This window comes from Macrobrachium rosenbergii, chromosome 12 (genome assembly GCF_040412425.1).
Source record: "Macrobrachium rosenbergii isolate ZJJX-2024 chromosome 12, ASM4041242v1, whole genome shotgun sequence".
Taxonomy (NCBI): Eukaryota; Metazoa; Arthropoda; class Malacostraca; order Decapoda; family Palaemonidae; genus Macrobrachium; species Macrobrachium rosenbergii.
The window spans coordinates 115,188,596-115,206,780 of record NC_089752.1 but is presented as its reverse complement, the minus strand read 5'-3'; the positions used below and the strand labels follow the sequence as shown (position 1 = coordinate 115,206,780).

Here is an 18,185-nt window from a genome sequence, read left to right as displayed (position 1 = left end):
ATCTTACTTTCAAACACTGCATGTGATAAAATCTTTGTAGAATATTTCACTTGTAAGTCTCTCAGTATTGGAGTCATACCTTGTCCAACTCTTTGCAAGTGGCCATGTCTCCACTAGAGGCCTTTTACACGGGCCCAAAATCTTTGCTGTTTACCAAATGAATTCAGTACTCCCTTTTGGGCCGTTAATTTACTTTGATATACCCCATTAAACTTTCTATTTTATATAGGCTGCTAACATTTTTTCTTCATGCGTCTTCATTGCAAGCATCAAAATCTACTGTATTCCTAGGGTAATTGATGTTAAATATATAATAAACTTATCAAGTAAACAAAATTAAAGACTTTTCTAAGGACAGGAAATTAGCACAGCAGTACTTAATTATGAAACATATACAAGTATGCAGTAAAGGGGTTAAGTTGATAAATATGCTGTGAAAATATAAGGACCAGGACTTAAGACCAAGTAAGGTCAAATATCATGAGCTGGCTCACCTTCACTGCTCCACACAGTCACAGTAGTTGCACCACCTCCTTCCAAAAAAGGAGGGGGGTAAATGGGAGTAACAGTTAAATTTCAGTGTCTCTCGCCACCACAGCATAATCTCCTTATGTTGTTTAACTACCAGCACTGTGTATACTGTACGTGCAAAGCATTGAAAATCTTAAATTTTTGTAATGATGCGCGTCTGTGATATTTGTTTTGCATGCATTCCCTAATTTGTGTACAACATTCACTTCATCAGTTTCCAGACTACGCTTTCTCATTTGCTTCCTGTTTGGTTGCCTTAGTCACGGATTTGCTAATATTGTGGGTACATCTGTCAGAGGTTCTACTTGCAGTCTCTTTATACTGTCTGATGTTAAAAATTTTCCCCCGAGTCTAGACATCTGCTGTAGCAGGGTGGAAGAAGTTTATTATTATTATTATTATTATTTTTTTTTTTTCTATTACAGTCATCCTATTCGAGTGGGTGGTTTTTATAGTGTGGGGTTCAGATTTGCATCCTGTCTCCTTAGGAGTCCATTACTTTTCTCACTGTGGGCACTGTTGTTGTTATTATTATTATTATTATTATTTATTATTATTATTATTATTACAGTAAACTCCTGTTATTTGCGTTCTCATGATTCGCGGACTCGGGCATTCACAGGTTTCTCTGTGGAACATATCTAGCCATTATTCGCAAAAAATTCACCCATTCGCCGTATTTTTCACTGAGAAATATTCACTAATTACTGTATTTTCATATAATTTTCATGAATAAATGCACTTCTTGTGATGAAATTATTAAAATACTCAGGTATATGCATTTTTACAGGGTTTTTCTGTGTTTAAACTATCAAAATGGGCAGTTCTAAGTGTTTTTAGAGGGGTTTTAAGTATTCGTGGATTTTAGCTATTTCCTGGGGGGGGGGCTGTGGAAGGCATCCCCCGCGAATACGGGATGTTCACTATTTATTATTATTATTATTATTATTATTATTTATTTATTTATTATTTTTTGTTTTTTATTATTGTTATTATTAGTGCATGTTTCACACAATCTAAAAGGCCAAGAGCTCCAAAAAGATAGCCAAAAAGAAAATATTAGAATTTAAGGTTTTTATGTTGCTCATCCTTTTGATTGGATGTAGATTTAAGGTTTTTCTTCTTCTTTTGATTAGATGTAAATTTAAGGGCCCTCTTCTTCTTTTGACTAGACGTGAAAAAGTTCCCTCTTCCCTCCCCATCTGATTGGATGTTGGGTTATGTTTCTCCAGTGGCCTGGCAAACTACTTTATAACAGAATTGATACTTTGTAATGAAATTGATAAGTTTGTTTAGTTTACAAGGAAGCAAAGCAACTCTTCAGATGAGGAGATGATTATATAATACTCCGTGTGACAATCCTCAGCTGTTTGGAATTCCAAGTGCCTCTCTTTATCCATATATCTTCCGTATAAGAAGAAGTTGTAATAGGCAGTTGTTTATAGTTTGAAATACAGTGTAAGAAAGAAATGTGGTTTACTAGAAATTATCAGGCCCTCTTGTTTTAGCATGGTAATAGGAGAATGAAAATAATGTAAAAAAAAAAAAAAAAAAAAATGTAGCTTATTCAGTAAATGCCTGTGTACAGTTTTCTAGTGACAGTTAAGTGGGGAGTTGATTTTTATATAGTAGATAATACTGATCTCCAGACATGATTTTGAACTTTGGTAGAGGATGATGTCTGTTTATATTGCATGCCATTACAGTAATATGGTGTTTAGAAATGCTAGTTAAGCTCATCTCTCTCTTGAATATTTTCATGCATCCATAATTCATGTTTCAGATTTTTTTTTTGGAAATAACCTATAATTTTTGTGGAAGATAAAACACAGGAAAGGCAAAGGCAGTGGAATTTTGCACAGGCTCTTTGCTTCGCTTGGTTTTGGAGGCAGTGATGTTGCTAACAGCTGTCTTTCATTCTCCTCCTTTGTGTATCTTGACTCCCAGGCAATGACACAGGCACACAAAAAGACTAAACCTTCTCAGGCAAGGTTTAGTTACATACAAGAATGAATTTAATTTAATTTTGCATTTGAGAGTCTTCTAGTCATGCCTCTTGAAACGTCCATTGTCATTTGCTTTAGAGGAGCTGCTTCTCCAACTCTCCAACCACTCAGGGTTACCTAAAAGCCTAACAGTCCTCCTCCAACCACTCAGGGATACCTAAAAGCCTAAACAGTCCTCCTCCAACCACTCAGGGTTACCTAAAAGCCTAACAGTCCTCCTCCAACCACTCAGGGTTACCTAAAAGCCTAACAGTCCTCCTCCAACCACTCAGGGTTACCCTCTTTCATTGTCATGGTAGGTGATAGGTTTGGAGAGTGATATTTATATTGAATAGGCCCCCTTGAACTCGTGTAAGGGAAGGAGGGGGAAATGTTGAGGAATTCATATGGATAGAGCAATAATTGTTGTGAGAGCTGAATTTTTTTTTTTACTTTGGAAATATTCCTTATCTATATTTTTATGGATATATGATTTTTATTTTGTGGCTGAAATATATACTTAGAGCAAAAATCATTGTTATAGACTTGGCTAAGGATTGGCCACAATCACTTGGAATGTGACCTTGTTTTCCTTCAGAAATGCGGTTTAGTGTGCCGTGCAAAATTTTGCTACACAATCTGGAGTGATAGATATCAACCTAGTCGTATATCCAGGACCAGCTTTATTATATCTGATAGGGATTGAGGATAAAAATAACAGAAACGATTGTAATGGCCAGGAAGGAATGTCATGTTTTGTATGAGACCATTGGTTTTTCAAGGGTACTTGTCCAGAAAATTTGAATAGTCAAGTAAACACATCTGAAGTGAGGGGAAAGACTAAAATTACTATAGTAGTTATTGGAAAGTATTAAGTAACTAGTTAATAAACACTGGTTTTTCTTTATCCCCCTTTTCAACATCAGCTTACTGTTAATATAGCTGTACTGTAAATACCTTGGACCTTCTATAATGAGTTTTCCTTGTGACTTTTTTTTTAGATTAATTTTCTTTTGGTTATTCTGTATCTCCTTACATTTTGGTCATGATATATGTCTTTTTAACCATTTTTCCAGTCCCATTTTTACTAAAATTTCTTCATTTTCAGTTTTCACTATTAGGCATCTCGTTTAAAATTCCAGCAGTAACTATTTTAGAAGGGAATATGTTTCCTGCTGACGTTAACGATATATATGACTGACATATTTACCTTGAATGTTTAGTAGGTCAATTAGTTTTCTCTGTCAACAGAAGTATGGCTTACCATGCACTTGCCACCTGGATCCTTGAATGTGTTATCCATTATATGCTAGTAGTTATTATTTCCAGCTTTGGTAAAATCAGCAAGTGTTATAATAGTGAATGTTTCATTTAGCAGGCATCAAGGTGCCCAGTACCATCATTTGGATCACCAGCATAATGCAACAGTGTTCATCATTAGCTTGTATTTTAAGTGTTTCAGAAATTTAGTGGTAGTGCTAGCAGTGCTGGCTAGCTACAAAGTTAACTAGTTCTAACTTTATAGTGAGTATTCTTTTTCACTGACCACTTTGTTTTTCCTTTTTGTTTTACTGTACTACAGCAAAGAACAAGTGTACTGTGTTTTACTACTGCTCTTGTTTTTGGGATTTTGGTAATTTTGGCACTTGCCTTAGCATTTACCTAACACTGAACTTCCTGAATATTGTTTGGGATTGCCCTCAGGAAAAGCAATGTGTTCATAACTTAAGTAGGATGGTTTCATTTGCATTAATTGTATTTGTTTGTATTGCATTTAATTATTGTATCTGTGATTCAGTGAGATATATACATTCCCATAACTAGTCACTTTTGTGTGCAATAGTGATTTTGTGCTAATTTTGTCTTTTCAGTGTGCATTAGTTTTTTTTTTTTTGCACTTTTATTGCTGTTCATTGTTGGTGATGTGCTTTTTATGTAATTTTTGTTTTGCTGTTGGCATCCTCTGAGATCCAGTAGAAGTCTAAAAGTAGCAGTTACACTTGAAATTTAGTGAGAGCAACTCTACTTTTAAATATGTTAATCTTCATTAAAGTTTCCAGCCAAGGCAAAGCAGATGACTTGTTCTCTGCTTCAGGAGTAGGTACAATCCTCAACCAAGATAAGATTCTGAAATGCCACTTTTTTCATCAGTAATTTTTTGTTTAACCTGCCTAAGGCCATTGGTGTCTTGGACATTTATATGGGTAGGAGGCTTAGGATGGAGGGATGAGGAACCAGGGAAGCATATGACAAACCAATGGTTGTACCATATTCTATTAGACCAGAAGCTACACTTACTTTTCTAAGATCAGGGCTGCTGCTGTCAGATGCTTCATCCCTTTTATGTATGGAAGCAGTTGCCAAGGAGGCCTTGGATTCTTCCTTTCCACCCTAACCTTCAAATTGACTGAGACACATGACGGAGTGGTTTCTCTGACTTTCTTTACCATGTATAACTCTCAGGGGTGGGTATTAGACTATGATAATTTGGTACTTTTAGAGGGAACCAAGTCAGTGGACAATATAGCTGAGGCCAGGAGGATTATGCATTCTTTTGCCTACAAGTCACTCTTGCACATTCGGATGGTTGGGTATCTTCTTGCAAGTTCTCGTGCCACAACTGTGGCCATCCCTGAAGCTAATCCCACTCTCATCACAGTCAGTAGAATTTGTGATATGAATCTTTGATTTTGAGTTTTTCTAGGCTTCGGACAGTGAGGTTAGCTTAATGCTACAGGAGGAGATGAATAAGTGCTGGACTGGTTTGTACAGTCATCTGCTTGTGGTACCCTAAGTGACTAGATGAAAACTGATCACTGACCTCAGCTTACTAAACAACTTTGCGTAATAGACCCCATAAAAATTGAAATAGTGTTTTACTGCACAGTGCATTATATCCTTCCCCATTTTGGCCTCATCACCCAGTACTAGAGAAGTTTTGAACCTTCATATAAATGAAGATGATTTTGATAATTTTTAATTTAGCTGTACCAGGAGTTGTTTTTTTGGATGTGGAGTCTGTGTTTGTGGACAGTCCAAGAGTTTCCCAACATGTAAGAAGCTTCTCAGGCAGCACATTGTAACAGATTTCATGGCAGCGTGGCCAAGCTTTGGTCTTCGTGGCCAAAAGTTGCAAGTAAGACCTCGTAAGAGAGGTTTAAAGGGGAGGCATCCATGGTCATTGCAAGTCTAGCATAATTTCAGCCAACAACTCTTTCTCATGATTAAGTGAAAGGGCCATTGATCCAGTCCACTTCATTGAACGAACTGTCTGTATAGCTAGTTATTCTCACAGACTCTTTAATCATAGAGTGATTGCCTTTCTCCAGCCCCTCTTATCTCATACAGCTTACACGAAAAGTTTGGTAGGTGATAGAGACATACTTGAGAAATGTAGGTGGCACATGCTTAGTGAGACTACCCTCCTCTGTTTGACAGACAAAAGACTGTAAACCTTAGAACATTCATGTGAATATAAAAAATATACAGTACTTGATCACTGAGTTTGTATCGAAAAAGTTTTAAATCATAGAAATTGTTTTCATAGTTAAGACTAGTAAGGTTTCAGCTTTTGAAGATATGACCCATACTTGAATGTAAAGTTATTTGAATGTTTTCCTTTTTTTTTAGCAATATTGAGAATTTGTCATTAAGGAAAACTAAAAAAAAAAGACCTGCTTTTTTAATAAAGCTTTTTGGTGCATGGCTAGTCCTGTGAGAATAAAGAATTTTTACTCAAATAGGTGGGTTCAACTATCTGATGATCAAGTCCATGGAAAAGTGTATACATATTTTTGGATTTTGTGGCAGAAAAGGAAAATTTATATTTGACTTTTAAAGCTGTAGATTAGATTTGTTTTCTTTATTTTCAGGAGCTGCCACATTTTTAAGGGGTATTACGTAATGTATTGTATCTTACAAAAATGCAAAGTGACAGGCAGAACTCAGTCTTGTAATGTTGTTTTAATTGGAGATCTGTGTAAACCATTTTGACTTAAAACTTGAACAATCCTTTATGTTGTATATGAGGGAATTTTGTGTCCATTTATAGACATATAATTACTGGCTGTCAGTCTGCTTCCTGTGCCTGAAATTTTGTTTGTATCCTTGATGACGATATGAATTCCTACTAAACATGATGCACTCGGTATGATTATCAGCTCATGAAACTTTTGGGTGTATTTGGGTAACTTCAATACTTCACCAGTTCTGCAAGCACTTGGAATAGTTTTTTTCTCTCGTTGTGTGTGTCATTTCAATCCAGTTTTAGTTTTCCTCTTAATATTTGAAGAACGAGGTGCGACTTCCTGAATTTTCTTCACGTGTTCTTGTCTTGATCTCAACACGAAACCATTCTGTAACATCTGGTTTCAAGTAATGTAGCAAAATTGTCTGATATTATAATATTTGAAACTGAGTAACTGGTACACCAAGATGGGCTCATACTAGTAGAAAAAATTAATGAAAAATAGTTGATAAAATTATTTAATATTTTTTAGTACTTTTTATTTGAAACATTATTTATTGTTAAGAACTTTTGATCTGAATTATAGTGTACTTGAAAAGTAATAAATACCACTATTGCTTCCATGTTTTTATTTTAAAATAACTGTATATTTGACCTAATTGAAATTGCACTCTTGGTCAGTGGAAGTTAAAAGATAAATATTTTTTTAAATAGATTCTATTTCAAATGATTTGTTAATTCTTGGTGCATAGCTTCCTTGCCCATGTGGTTTAGAAGTTAATTTGATAATTTGTGTGTGTTAATACCCCGTAAGACATTTTCTATTTTTTTTTCAGCCTTATGCATGGGATGTGTTAATTTGCCATTTGCCGTTTTATTTCGTTTGTTATGTACCACTGAATCACGAAAATATGGAACGTGATGAATATATATATATATAAATAAAGGCAGTGCCACGAAGGAAAGTGAAACAACGGAGTCATGTTAGTCCTTTGACTTACTGTCCTTTGCTTAGCAAACCAAGTAAAGGACAGTAAGTCGAAAGGCCTAGCACCACTTCGTCGTTTCACTTTCCTTCGTGGCATTGCCTTTATTTGTTATGCACCGAATATGACTGTGTAGTTTCACTTTCATGATGTTAAATGTAAAAGTCCTTAGTATTCTGACAGCAACGCTTTTTCCTCAGCGGAGTCTCTCTTAAAAGGTCATTCTTATTGTTTTGTCTCATCATGAAATATAAGTAAAAGGTTACAATTTTTACCATGAATCAAAGTTTTAGTGACATCACTGTAGAAAAGAACCTTTTTTTTTTAATGTCTTAAATTCTGACTTTATTTTTGTGACTAGCGTACAATACAGGATTTGGCATTTCCAACAGTTTCAACATTCTAATCTGAGATCAGGAAACTGGATATTCTTGCTCTGTGTTTTCAGCACTAATATATACTTTACATTTCAGACACAATGGTGTGCAGTGGTTGTTGTGCAACATTGGATCATATAGTCTCTTACCTGTACAAAGTATTGCATAATAAAAGTAAGTAAATTGGTTTGGAATTATGCCCAAGACCTGCATGTGTGATGTTGTCCTTTTCCAGATACGATGGTGTGCACGGGCTGCTGTGCAACTCTCGACCACATAGTCACATACCTCTTCAAAACAGTACATCAGAAGAGTAAGTTCTCAGTATCCAGTAACTCATGATATTTGTTTACATAGCCTGTTCAGGTGTACAGTATATTGCATTGTTATTTTTCTAGAAGGAAATTGTACTGCAAAAATCAGTGTTGCACACCATTTCTGGCCTGTTGCCTGTTTTGTTTTGTGTGCATTACTTTCCTTATTGCTTTAATTTCCTCTTTAGTATAATTTTTGCATGATTTTGTTTCATAACAAATCCATCATTTATAAATAGCTCAATACATGATCATCAAATGTACAGATGGACCAGTTCCCCTAAAATGAAGCAGTAGTCATCCTGTTGCACTGCACATGCATGGGTTGGTCACTCCAGTCCACAAAACTCAGGATCATTCCTTTTACATCGTGTGTCGTGCATCGATTACCTTTAGGGCAGACTTTTATCCTTTTCCTTCTTTATTTTGTTTTTTGGTTGTACTGATGGTAAGGGAATGTTACAGGGTGTTGGTTTTATCTTGCGTGTGTTGGTTTTCCATGCTTGGAATCTGTGTTCTGTATATTGAAGCTAGGAATTTTTTGCTCTTAAGTTTCTCAATTTCATATTGAGTTCCATTACATTTCGCCTCTCTGATCGTAGTGTTGGTGTTTAGCAACGTTGTTTAATTAGCTTACTGTGTACACCTTATAAAATTTTTCATAACTAATTATCCTTGCAGTCAGATGTTCCCAGACTATACCATCCACCACACAGCACTAGATGTTAGGTTGCTTCTGCTAGTCTTGATTTTCATGAAGTTCAAGAAGAAGAAGACACCTTTGGTGATGTCCTAAATAGAATCTTTTAGGACAAAAGTTGTTTGTGTTCTTTGTAGCCTGTTAAACCAAGACCACCATATATAAATGTAAATTGACTAAGAAGGGATAGAATGAAGGATTACTGGCGAGAACTTAACAAATGCAAAAGGTTTCTTGCTGTTTCCCCTTCCAAATGAGAATCTGGCTTGCCTTGAGTCAGATAATCATTGCATTTGTGATTTGTATGCATTTGCTTGTTTTCTGGTATAGATGTTTTAACCTGGGGATTGCGAATGGAAGAGAATTGTTGCTATTAGTTCAAAATACAAGAATTATGTCGATGTTTCTCAGTATGACCATAGTGGAACCCCTTACCTTCCTTGAAACCACAAGGCCAGAAACTGTGTGTTGTTGGCTATCACAGTGATATCTTCGAGCAAGCCAATAAGGTAGATTGCCCCAGAGTTTATCCCTAGATATGATGCAAAGTCACACAGTTTCACAAGGTGGCTAAATTATCATTGATCAAAATGCTAATAAAGAAGAAGTTGCCATTCACTTACGTATGTTAACATGTTTACTTGTTATACTTTATTAGGAAGTCACAAATGCCAAACATTAGGCGAAAGGTAGTTTTTGTGGTACAGATATTGTTGATAGATGGAAAAAATCAAATAGAATTTTCTTTAGTATCATTGTTTCTTTCAAAGAAAACACTGATATTCTGGTAGGGAACTAAAGTAAAATTTACAGTTTCTGGCCTAAATGGGATTAGATCATATGACAAGTTTGCAATACTTTGTCGTTCATGGCTATAAAACAGCTAACAAAATTGTCTGTAAACCTCTGATAAGTTTTTTGAGCAATAATACTTTAGGATGTATTTATTTCGACATTAAATTGTCCAGATCTCAGTAACTGATTTTCAATAATTTCTTGAAATTCAGCCTGTCATGCAGTCAGACCTCAAAATCTACCTCACCATCCTCATATCTGTTCACGCCAACTTCTGCTAATCCTTCCTTCTTAATGTCCATGTTTCTGAACTATATATCATCACGGGTCTGATTACATGCAGTAGATCTTTCTCAGTTTTTTTTTACATACTTTTGACAAATGCTACCCCTGCCACCTCCCTCCATTTCCTCTTAAGCTGCTTTCATTGTACGTTCAACCTCAGCTTCACACCCTCCCTCTTGGCTTAATGTAGATCCTATTTAAAAAATTTTATTAAAAATATCTTGGCTTTTGGTAATCCATCTAGAACCATAAATCTTTTGTGCTGAATCGTAAATAAATTTTACACTGAGAACAGTTAACAGGCTTAATTTTTTTGTAGTGCATATTGACAGGCATAATGATAGAATTACAGAAGACTGTGGTGTTTACATTGTCCTTGGATTGTAACAAAGTCCTTTAAGATACATACTATGTTATTGGTAGTACTAATGTTTGATAAATTGTGCAATATTTAGCATTACCTTTGTTATCACAAAAAATATTCTGATGTTTTGTCACTGATGATGGTGACTGTCAGATGCTGAATAGTAATGGGTGGGTGCTCAAATGTCAGTGAGCTTTTATTTAAAAAATTGATTCTGTTGTTTTCCAGTCTGAGAATCAAAATGCCCTGGGTGACCATTAATCATTTTGAATGGTGCTTGAGTTTAACTTGATTTTGCTTAAAAGTTATTTCTAAACTAGGCATAAGAAGTGCTTCAGTGAAATAATTCCAAAATGAATATATAATTGTGTGTGTGTGTGTAAGCAAAAATGAGTTATATTTTTAATTTTTAAGTCAATAGTATCAGTGATTTTATACTAGGTAAGAATTAGTCATTCATTTTTTGCGTGTGCAGATGTGTTCAGGGTTGTATTGTCTTTTAAGAATTACATTTTATTTAATATAATCTACTCTGTTTTTATGAACAAACAGGCCAGCCTAGTTAGTTAAGAATTTCAGCTTGTTGGTCTCATTAAAATATCTGATAGTGATAGAGCTGACCTTGTTTAAACTATTTAATAATACAGTACTCTAGTAGAATCTACCTTGCATTTGCTAGACAAGTTAACGAATTTTGCATCTTATTGTTTACTTTGATATCTATAAAAGTGTGTAAATGTTATGATGTTTTTCAGGTAAAAAGGGCACAGTAGACCTAGAATCAGATGCCTTAGTGAGAGTTATGAAGCACCAGCCATCAATTCTACAACAGATGCTTGCAACTGTCCTAAATATTATAATGTTTGAAGATTGTAGAAATCAGTGGAGCATGTCACGTCCCCTGTTACCACTCATTTTGTTGAATAATGAGGTGAGTGTAGATTAGTTTGCAAATTTTGGAATTTTTTTTGATGGGGATATTCATTCTATAAAATTTTGGAATATTTTTCAATCCTTATAAATTTTTTCCTCCAGTATTTTGGGCAATTACGACAACAGATCATTAGCCAGCAAGCTCCAGATAAGCAAGGGGCAATGGCGCAGTGGTTTGACAGCCTTATGGAAGGAATAGAACCTAATCTTCTAACAAAAAACAGAGATAAGTGAGTACAGTAATATTTGTTTGGATTTTTATTCTGTAAATCAGTTGATTTAGAAATCAAGGGATCTCAATGTTTGGCCATTTATACTGTTTTGTAATGAGAGGAGAAACTTTCCCATAAGAGACCATTTCATTTACCCTATTTTGTAAAATGGTGTCCTGTAATTTTCAGTAATTAGTGAACAATATTATTTTGACGTGTTCTTGTTTCGTGTTGAAATTATATATGTCTTTTTGTATGAAAAACTGTATCTAAACTTTACTTACGTTCATGGTAGCGTGTTAAAATTTAGAATATTGTTGTGGCTTCATGTTAGACTCATTGAGGCCTGACATAAGGTCATGTTTTTAAAGAACAGGGTCACTGGAATTTTTAGCGAAGTTGCAAATAGATACGAGCAGTTGGGTTCATGCTCTTGTCTATTAATATTAAAACAATGTAAATGTGTTTTACGGGAATTGATGGTCATAAGATGAGTAAGGACACCATGAGTACATTTCAACTAGCCATATTTCTTCCATAGTCCTCCCGTCACTACTTTTGTAGTTTGAGCCCAACCTATAATTGCAAGGTGCATTAATTATATTTGAACTTATGATAATTTTGAATGGGGAATCCCTTGAATTGATTGTGTCATAATAATCACTCAGCTACTTGAAAGCTTAGCACTGTTCTATACAAATATATTTTACAATAAGATACCTATTGATTTTATAATCCAGATTAAGTTTAACACTTAAAATATATAGTGTATTGTTCTTGCACAGGCATTGAAATTTAAATTTAACACCGGAAAGATATTTCCTTTTGGTCTTGTAATGGAATTTAGATGGACACACACACACACACACACACACACACACACACACACACACACACACACACACACACACTCTCTCTCTCTCTCTCTCTCTCTCTCTCTCTCTCTCTCTCTCTCTCTCTCTCTCTCTCTCTCTCTCTCTCTCTCTCTCAGTTGTTATAAGACCAACATGAATTGTACCACTATCCCCACCACCAGAGTGAGCTTTAATGATATATCCATCAACCCCTTGGACATCTTTCAGCCAATCAGCACCACGCATTCACATTAAGCCAATCATCATATGAACAGACCCAATTAAGCTCATCAAGCTAATAGCTTTATTGGAAAAAAAGTTTTGTTTCCACCTGAGAATATTCATTGTTTGTTCCTCACTCTTTTACCCATCATCTGCACAGTACACACCTTAGTGATTTTTAGTGTATAGGTTTCAGATCCTGTCACACCGTAATAATTGTGGATGTGGAAAGTGAAGAAAGGCGTTATATTCTGTTGTTGGATGTGGGTTTGATTAAATCAATTACATATGTTCAAGGTCTTGGGAAAAAATTTTACCTTTAGTGCTATACATTACTATATATACAGAGAGTATTTAGAAAAACAGGGGGGGGTTGATGTGAAAACTTAGCTAGGTATAAGATTTGTATTCTGTTGTGTACATTATTGCTGTAACTGGAATATGGGAGAAAAGTTGACTGATGGTGTTGCAAGTTGGGAGTTCATACATGATAATCAGCTGTATTTGATTATTTCAGAAAAAAATTAGGGTTCCATGCCTTGTAATTTACTGTAGTATTCTGTTCTAGTATTTTCTTATTTTTAATGTATTTTGTTAATAAGCATAGCACTGGGGAAAACGAGTCCATGGCTTGAGTAATCCAGTTAATGATATTTACTATATATGAACATTCCAGGAAAGATCACCATCCATGTAAACTTAATGTAGAGTAATGTGATTGCTTTAATATTTTTATTTACTATTGTATTGTTGAAAGATTTGAGAAATTTATTTTCTGTTGCATTGTTGAAAGATTTAAATGTTTTCCCTTTCCTTTTAAAATTTATTTTCTGTTGTATTGTTGAAAAATTTAAATGTTCTCCCTTTCCTTCTTTTTTTTCTGGTAATTTTCAGATTCACTCAAAACTTGTCAGTGTTCCGTCGTGATATTAATGACTCATTAAAAGGACCAGTAACTAGTAGTGGTGGAGGTAGCAGCAGTGAAATGATGACATCGTGACGACAACACTACCACCAAAATGGTCTCCGCTTCACTCCTCATCATAATGCCAGCCACCATTACCGTCGCCGCTGTTATTCTCTTTCCACCACAACTGCTTACACAGACTCTGCAGTGGCTACTTCTGCCATAAATATAGTGACAGATTCTAATAGTAACCATTGCTCCCAAATGTGGTTGATTTAGTTGTGGCCACCTCAAGTCATTTGGACTTTACCAAGTTTTAAATCATATTTTTTAAGAAAAAAGGTTTTGAAAAGGTTACTTTTTGTACAATAATGCAAAGGGACCTGATTGAACTAACTATAGCATTTTATGTTGTTCTTTACACGGACTCATATTCTTTACATTCTGACCAAAGGGAGTTTATGCTGTGTGTCTGTCCATGGTAGAAACAATATGATGTCCATGTGCATCCTGACTTCAGCAAACAGAATTGTGCCTCAAAAAACTCCATTGTGAAAAGATAGAATCAGTGATTATATATTTTTGAAAGTGACACATGTGATGAGACTAAATATAAAGTGTCACCACCCTGTTTCCTTGGAGCTAGAATGCATCGGGAGTTTGAAAATCAGTGATTTACATAGTCATCATGGAGGTTAATAAATAAATAAAGGACAGCTTTTATTTGAAAATGCCCAAGCCTTAAGAAGAACAAGGGCTGTTGATTTGCATTTGAGCAGCAGCCAATGCATAGTATGAAATGGAGTGAGTTAACTTACTGTTGGACTGATTTTATAGGTTAACTTTATAATTTAAGCCTGTTAAAGGGATTCACATTAATTTTTCTTGTTTTTTTAAGTAAATGGTCATTATTAAATGAAATAGTGTGCATGGATGCTAACATTATCCGTGTACTGTACATTTTTGGAAATAGGATTTGGTACAGACATATTGAATTTCTTGTACAGTGTGATTAAGCCTTTCAGAGTTTTTCCATTCTTTGTGAAATATTGGTTTTATTGAGATAATGCTGGTAATTATTATTTTTATTTTTATTATTATTATTGATGATGAAATATCTTTGTGTAACTGTGGATGATCTTCATATTCAAGTATTTTGGTTTTATGCTGGATAATGTCAACGATTATTATAAGTATCATCATCATCTGACAGTAATGATTATGGATTTTGCTATTATTGCTCTTGTTTTAATTTTTACTTGAAGAGGTTGAAGAGGCAGTTAAAATTGGCCTTCCTAGCTATTTGCACTAATGTTAGGTAATATTGAACTTTAATTATTTCTTATTGTTTTGACCATTCATATTTTTCCCTAGAAGAAGATTTTATTTTAAGCCAGTAAATTTTAATATGAAATCATTTCAAGGAATACCTCATACTGCTTCAGGCCAGATATGCAAGATTGTCTCTCATCAGATGTAGAGAGAACAGCGGTTAAGTACTGAACAGCGACAGTAGAAAGCCCCAACCCAAACATACTGAAGAAGGAGACTTGTACAATGTTTCTGTGATGGAATGACATATTGTTTAAATAAAAATGACGAAGTTGAGACTATTCTTTCAGTCATGATTTGTTGAATTTATTGTCCTTGAGGGTTTTGTTCAAAATGTGGCTAAGATAGGTATGAGGTTTTCTTTAGAGTAGTGGATGCTTTTCAACCTACGGATTCTGTTTGCTTAAAAAACAATGTATGAAAATTATATTAAATATTTGATGAAACTGCATATTCTTTTCAGGTTATAAAGATAAGTCACACATGGATGCCCAGAGTACACCGATTTATTGTTGCAATTTTAATACAGTTTGTGAATGGAAAAGTGGTGTCTCAGACCATGTTGGTCAAACTTGCAAAAGATTCTTGCCCTGTTGAGGTGAATGTGATGTCTGCCTTGTTGGTAAGTGTGAAAGGGTGCGTTTGAAAGTTTTTGCCTGCAATATGAAATGTCAGGTTTCTTGGCCATGTTGATTGGTAAGGCCCATGGGCTAGAGGCCTTCTGGCAGAGCCCATGCATTCAATCTCTTTGAAGGCATTTTTATTTAAACAGTGATTAGTTTTTTCGATGGCAGAACTGGGAGGGGACTGGTGAACCCATTTTGATATAATGGAGGATGCCATGTTAGGTAGGTACCCTTGGAGTTTGACAGTTGCAGCTGGAAAATGTCTGGAAACTCCTGCAGGAGGTGGTGTAGGCCAGGGGTTATACCAATGAGATGAGTGGCTGATTAGACTCCATGGAGAGTTGTGTCTTTAGGAAGGGAAACAGGTCTGTGAGGCAGTGGTGGGTGATGTCTCTGAAAAACCCACAGTGCCCGAGGAAATCAACACCAAATTGGGGAATTTGGATGTCGGTGACAATCAGTTTCTTGCCACTTTGCTCAATTTGTGATTATAGATGCACACTATGGGCATTTGTCACAGCTTGTATGGTCATCTCTGCACACTTGTTTGTCGTTGTTTTGGTAGTCCTTGGTCTCGGATGGTTTCAGTTGTGATGGGAATCTTTGAAGGCCTCCAGCAACTTACCTGCCTTGTTGGGCAGGTCCACCATGCAAGTACCCTTGGAATCGAGCAGTGCTGGTAGGGAGACAGCATCAAGTATTAGTAATGTGAAGAGGGACTCGAGTGCATCCTAGAATGCCTGTGCTGACATGTCCATTGGTAGCTAGAGGTCCTGACTAATGTGAGCAGATGCCAGCAAAGAGAAGTCCATGGTTAAGAATTGGTGGAGTTGTTCACAGGCGATGCTTTCCCCGTGCACATCATTCAGCCAGCACACAATGCAGGGAAAGTGTGTGTGTCAGGGATCACCTCAGGAACATAGTTCACCCCCCCCCTTTTTTTTTTACTCTAGGAATGTCGGAGGCAGAACTGTTTGCTTTCGAGAACCTGACTGGTGGTTCAGTCATCGAGAAAGGGAGCAGACGGAGACTTACCTCCCTTGTTCGTGTTTTCGACTGACAACATCACTTGTATGCATTAGTCTTTAAGGAATTACATGTACTATTGTGCAGATCAGACCATATTTAGTCTGTTAGTTGCCCTGGTTTGGTGCAAGTTTCACGTTTCCCGTGCCGTAAAAATAATCTTTTCAATATTTGAAGGAGAGCTACCCAGGACTTAGATATGCATTTAGACTGTTAATGGCTATGTTTCAGTAGGCATGACTCAATTTAGTCCATTAGTTGCAAGGGATTTGGTGGAAGTACTGTGATTTTGTCTACCAATTTGGAGGACAACCGAGAGCTTCTGTGGGAAAGCAAGCTAGAACCATAATTAGTCAGTAAGTGGCTAGTTGTTGCTAGATAGGGCTTGTCTGGGAACCATGTAGCCTTTATTAAGTCAAGTCATAGAAAGAATGCTTGGAGTACAATGATTTATTGGCAAGATTTTATCTGCTTTTGATACGGTGCAGATGGACAAGTGGTGTCTTAGGCCGTTATGGTTCACGTGACACCGGTGACAAAAGCATGTGGTTGAGAGGGTGCTCTGTGACCTTTCCTTGTTGAACTTGAAGTAGCATGTGACAATGTAAATATAAAGTTTTGTAATCCACACATCCCAAGTCACACTATAGTGGGCAGGGGAAGGGCGCAGGAACACACTCAGATTCCGTATGTACATTTATTGTCAGTCAACTTTGCTTGACCCATGGTCACATCATCAGGACATCTAAAACTATAAAATTTATACAACAGTGATTAGTGTGTAATTAAAAATAGTCATTGTAAAGATAAAAATGATTAAGTGTAATTAATTTTGTAGTTATTAGGGGATTTTCCACAAACTGAAGCATGTGATTTTGATTACTTTTTACTGTAATCTAACAATTTGATTTTTGTCAAGTCCTGTAAAAGAACAAAGTTGATTAATCCATGATAATTTGACAGTGTACACCAGCCCTCGCCTGAGAGGATAATTAGAGGTATTACGGAGGTAGCAGTTATATGGGGGGTAAACATGCGTTTTGGATGGAACTGCTTTGGACTTACAGAGTGTAATATGCTTAGTGAATTAATCTTCCCTATGAAAATATTCCATCCAGATTTGCATTCTTCATGGTAAGTTCCTGTGGTATTTTATTATTATTATTATTAGTATTAGTATTAGTATTATGATTATTATTATTTGTTATTGAAAACAATTGCTTCAACAAAGTTTAGCCTGTAGTGAGTCCTCTCTGTTTTTCTTATATTCTTGTCACCAGGAAAAGATGTTCTACTCTTGAAGTCCAGATGTTGGCAAGTATTTGTAGAGGGCTGTTGGTTTGAGGTTTGGGGGATTTCTGCTGGTGTATCCCTCACTGGTGTGACTGGTGTAGTTGTTCGCTCCAGTGCGGGAGTGTTGTTTATTTTTCTCCCCCCCTCACCGGCATTTGGCACCAGTTGGTTATTTTCTTTTCTTAAATATTTCTTCACTGTCGGCCAATTTCTTGCATTATCTGCTTTTAACAACAAGATTAGGGTCTGCTTTGGTGGTAAGATAGCTGTACACACCCCCCCCCCCTCTATCGGTCTTGCTGGTGCTTGGCAATGGCTGATTTCTGACATTTCTTATAATGATCATTGACACCATAGGGGGGGTGGTAGTGCCATCATATGCTTGCAAACATCAAAAAGTGAAAAAAGCGGCACTGGCCCACTGAAGGTATTTTAGGAATTCCTATTGCCAGTAATTCCTTAATTACTTTGAGAAA

The 18,185-nt window shown here is 35.9% G+C and overlaps 1 protein-coding gene across 33 annotated transcripts in view; it reads left to right on the top strand.

The window, feature by feature from the left end:
• Window positions 1-15,040, top strand: part of Ranbp16 (Ran-binding protein 16) — a 106,121-nt gene extending 91,081 nt beyond the window's left edge. For 23 of the 33 annotated variants that reach the window (XM_067112849.1, XM_067112842.1, XM_067112834.1 and 20 more), the window contains 4 exons: window positions 8,082-8,159; window positions 11,060-11,235; window positions 11,340-11,467; window positions 13,420-15,040. In XM_067112849.1, coding sequence (XP_066968950.1) covers window positions 8,082-8,159; window positions 11,060-11,235; window positions 11,340-11,467; window positions 13,420-13,525 — 488 coding nt within the window. In that variant the 3' untranslated portion in view covers window positions 13,526-15,040. Of the gene's footprint in view, window positions 1-7,942; window positions 8,021-8,081; window positions 8,160-11,059; window positions 11,236-11,339; window positions 11,468-13,419 lie in introns of all 33 variants that reach the window. The other 10 variants (XM_067112850.1, XM_067112839.1, XM_067112833.1 and 7 more) reach the window with 1 other exon arrangement.
• The last annotated feature ends 3,145 nt before the right edge of the window (window positions 15,041-18,185 follow it).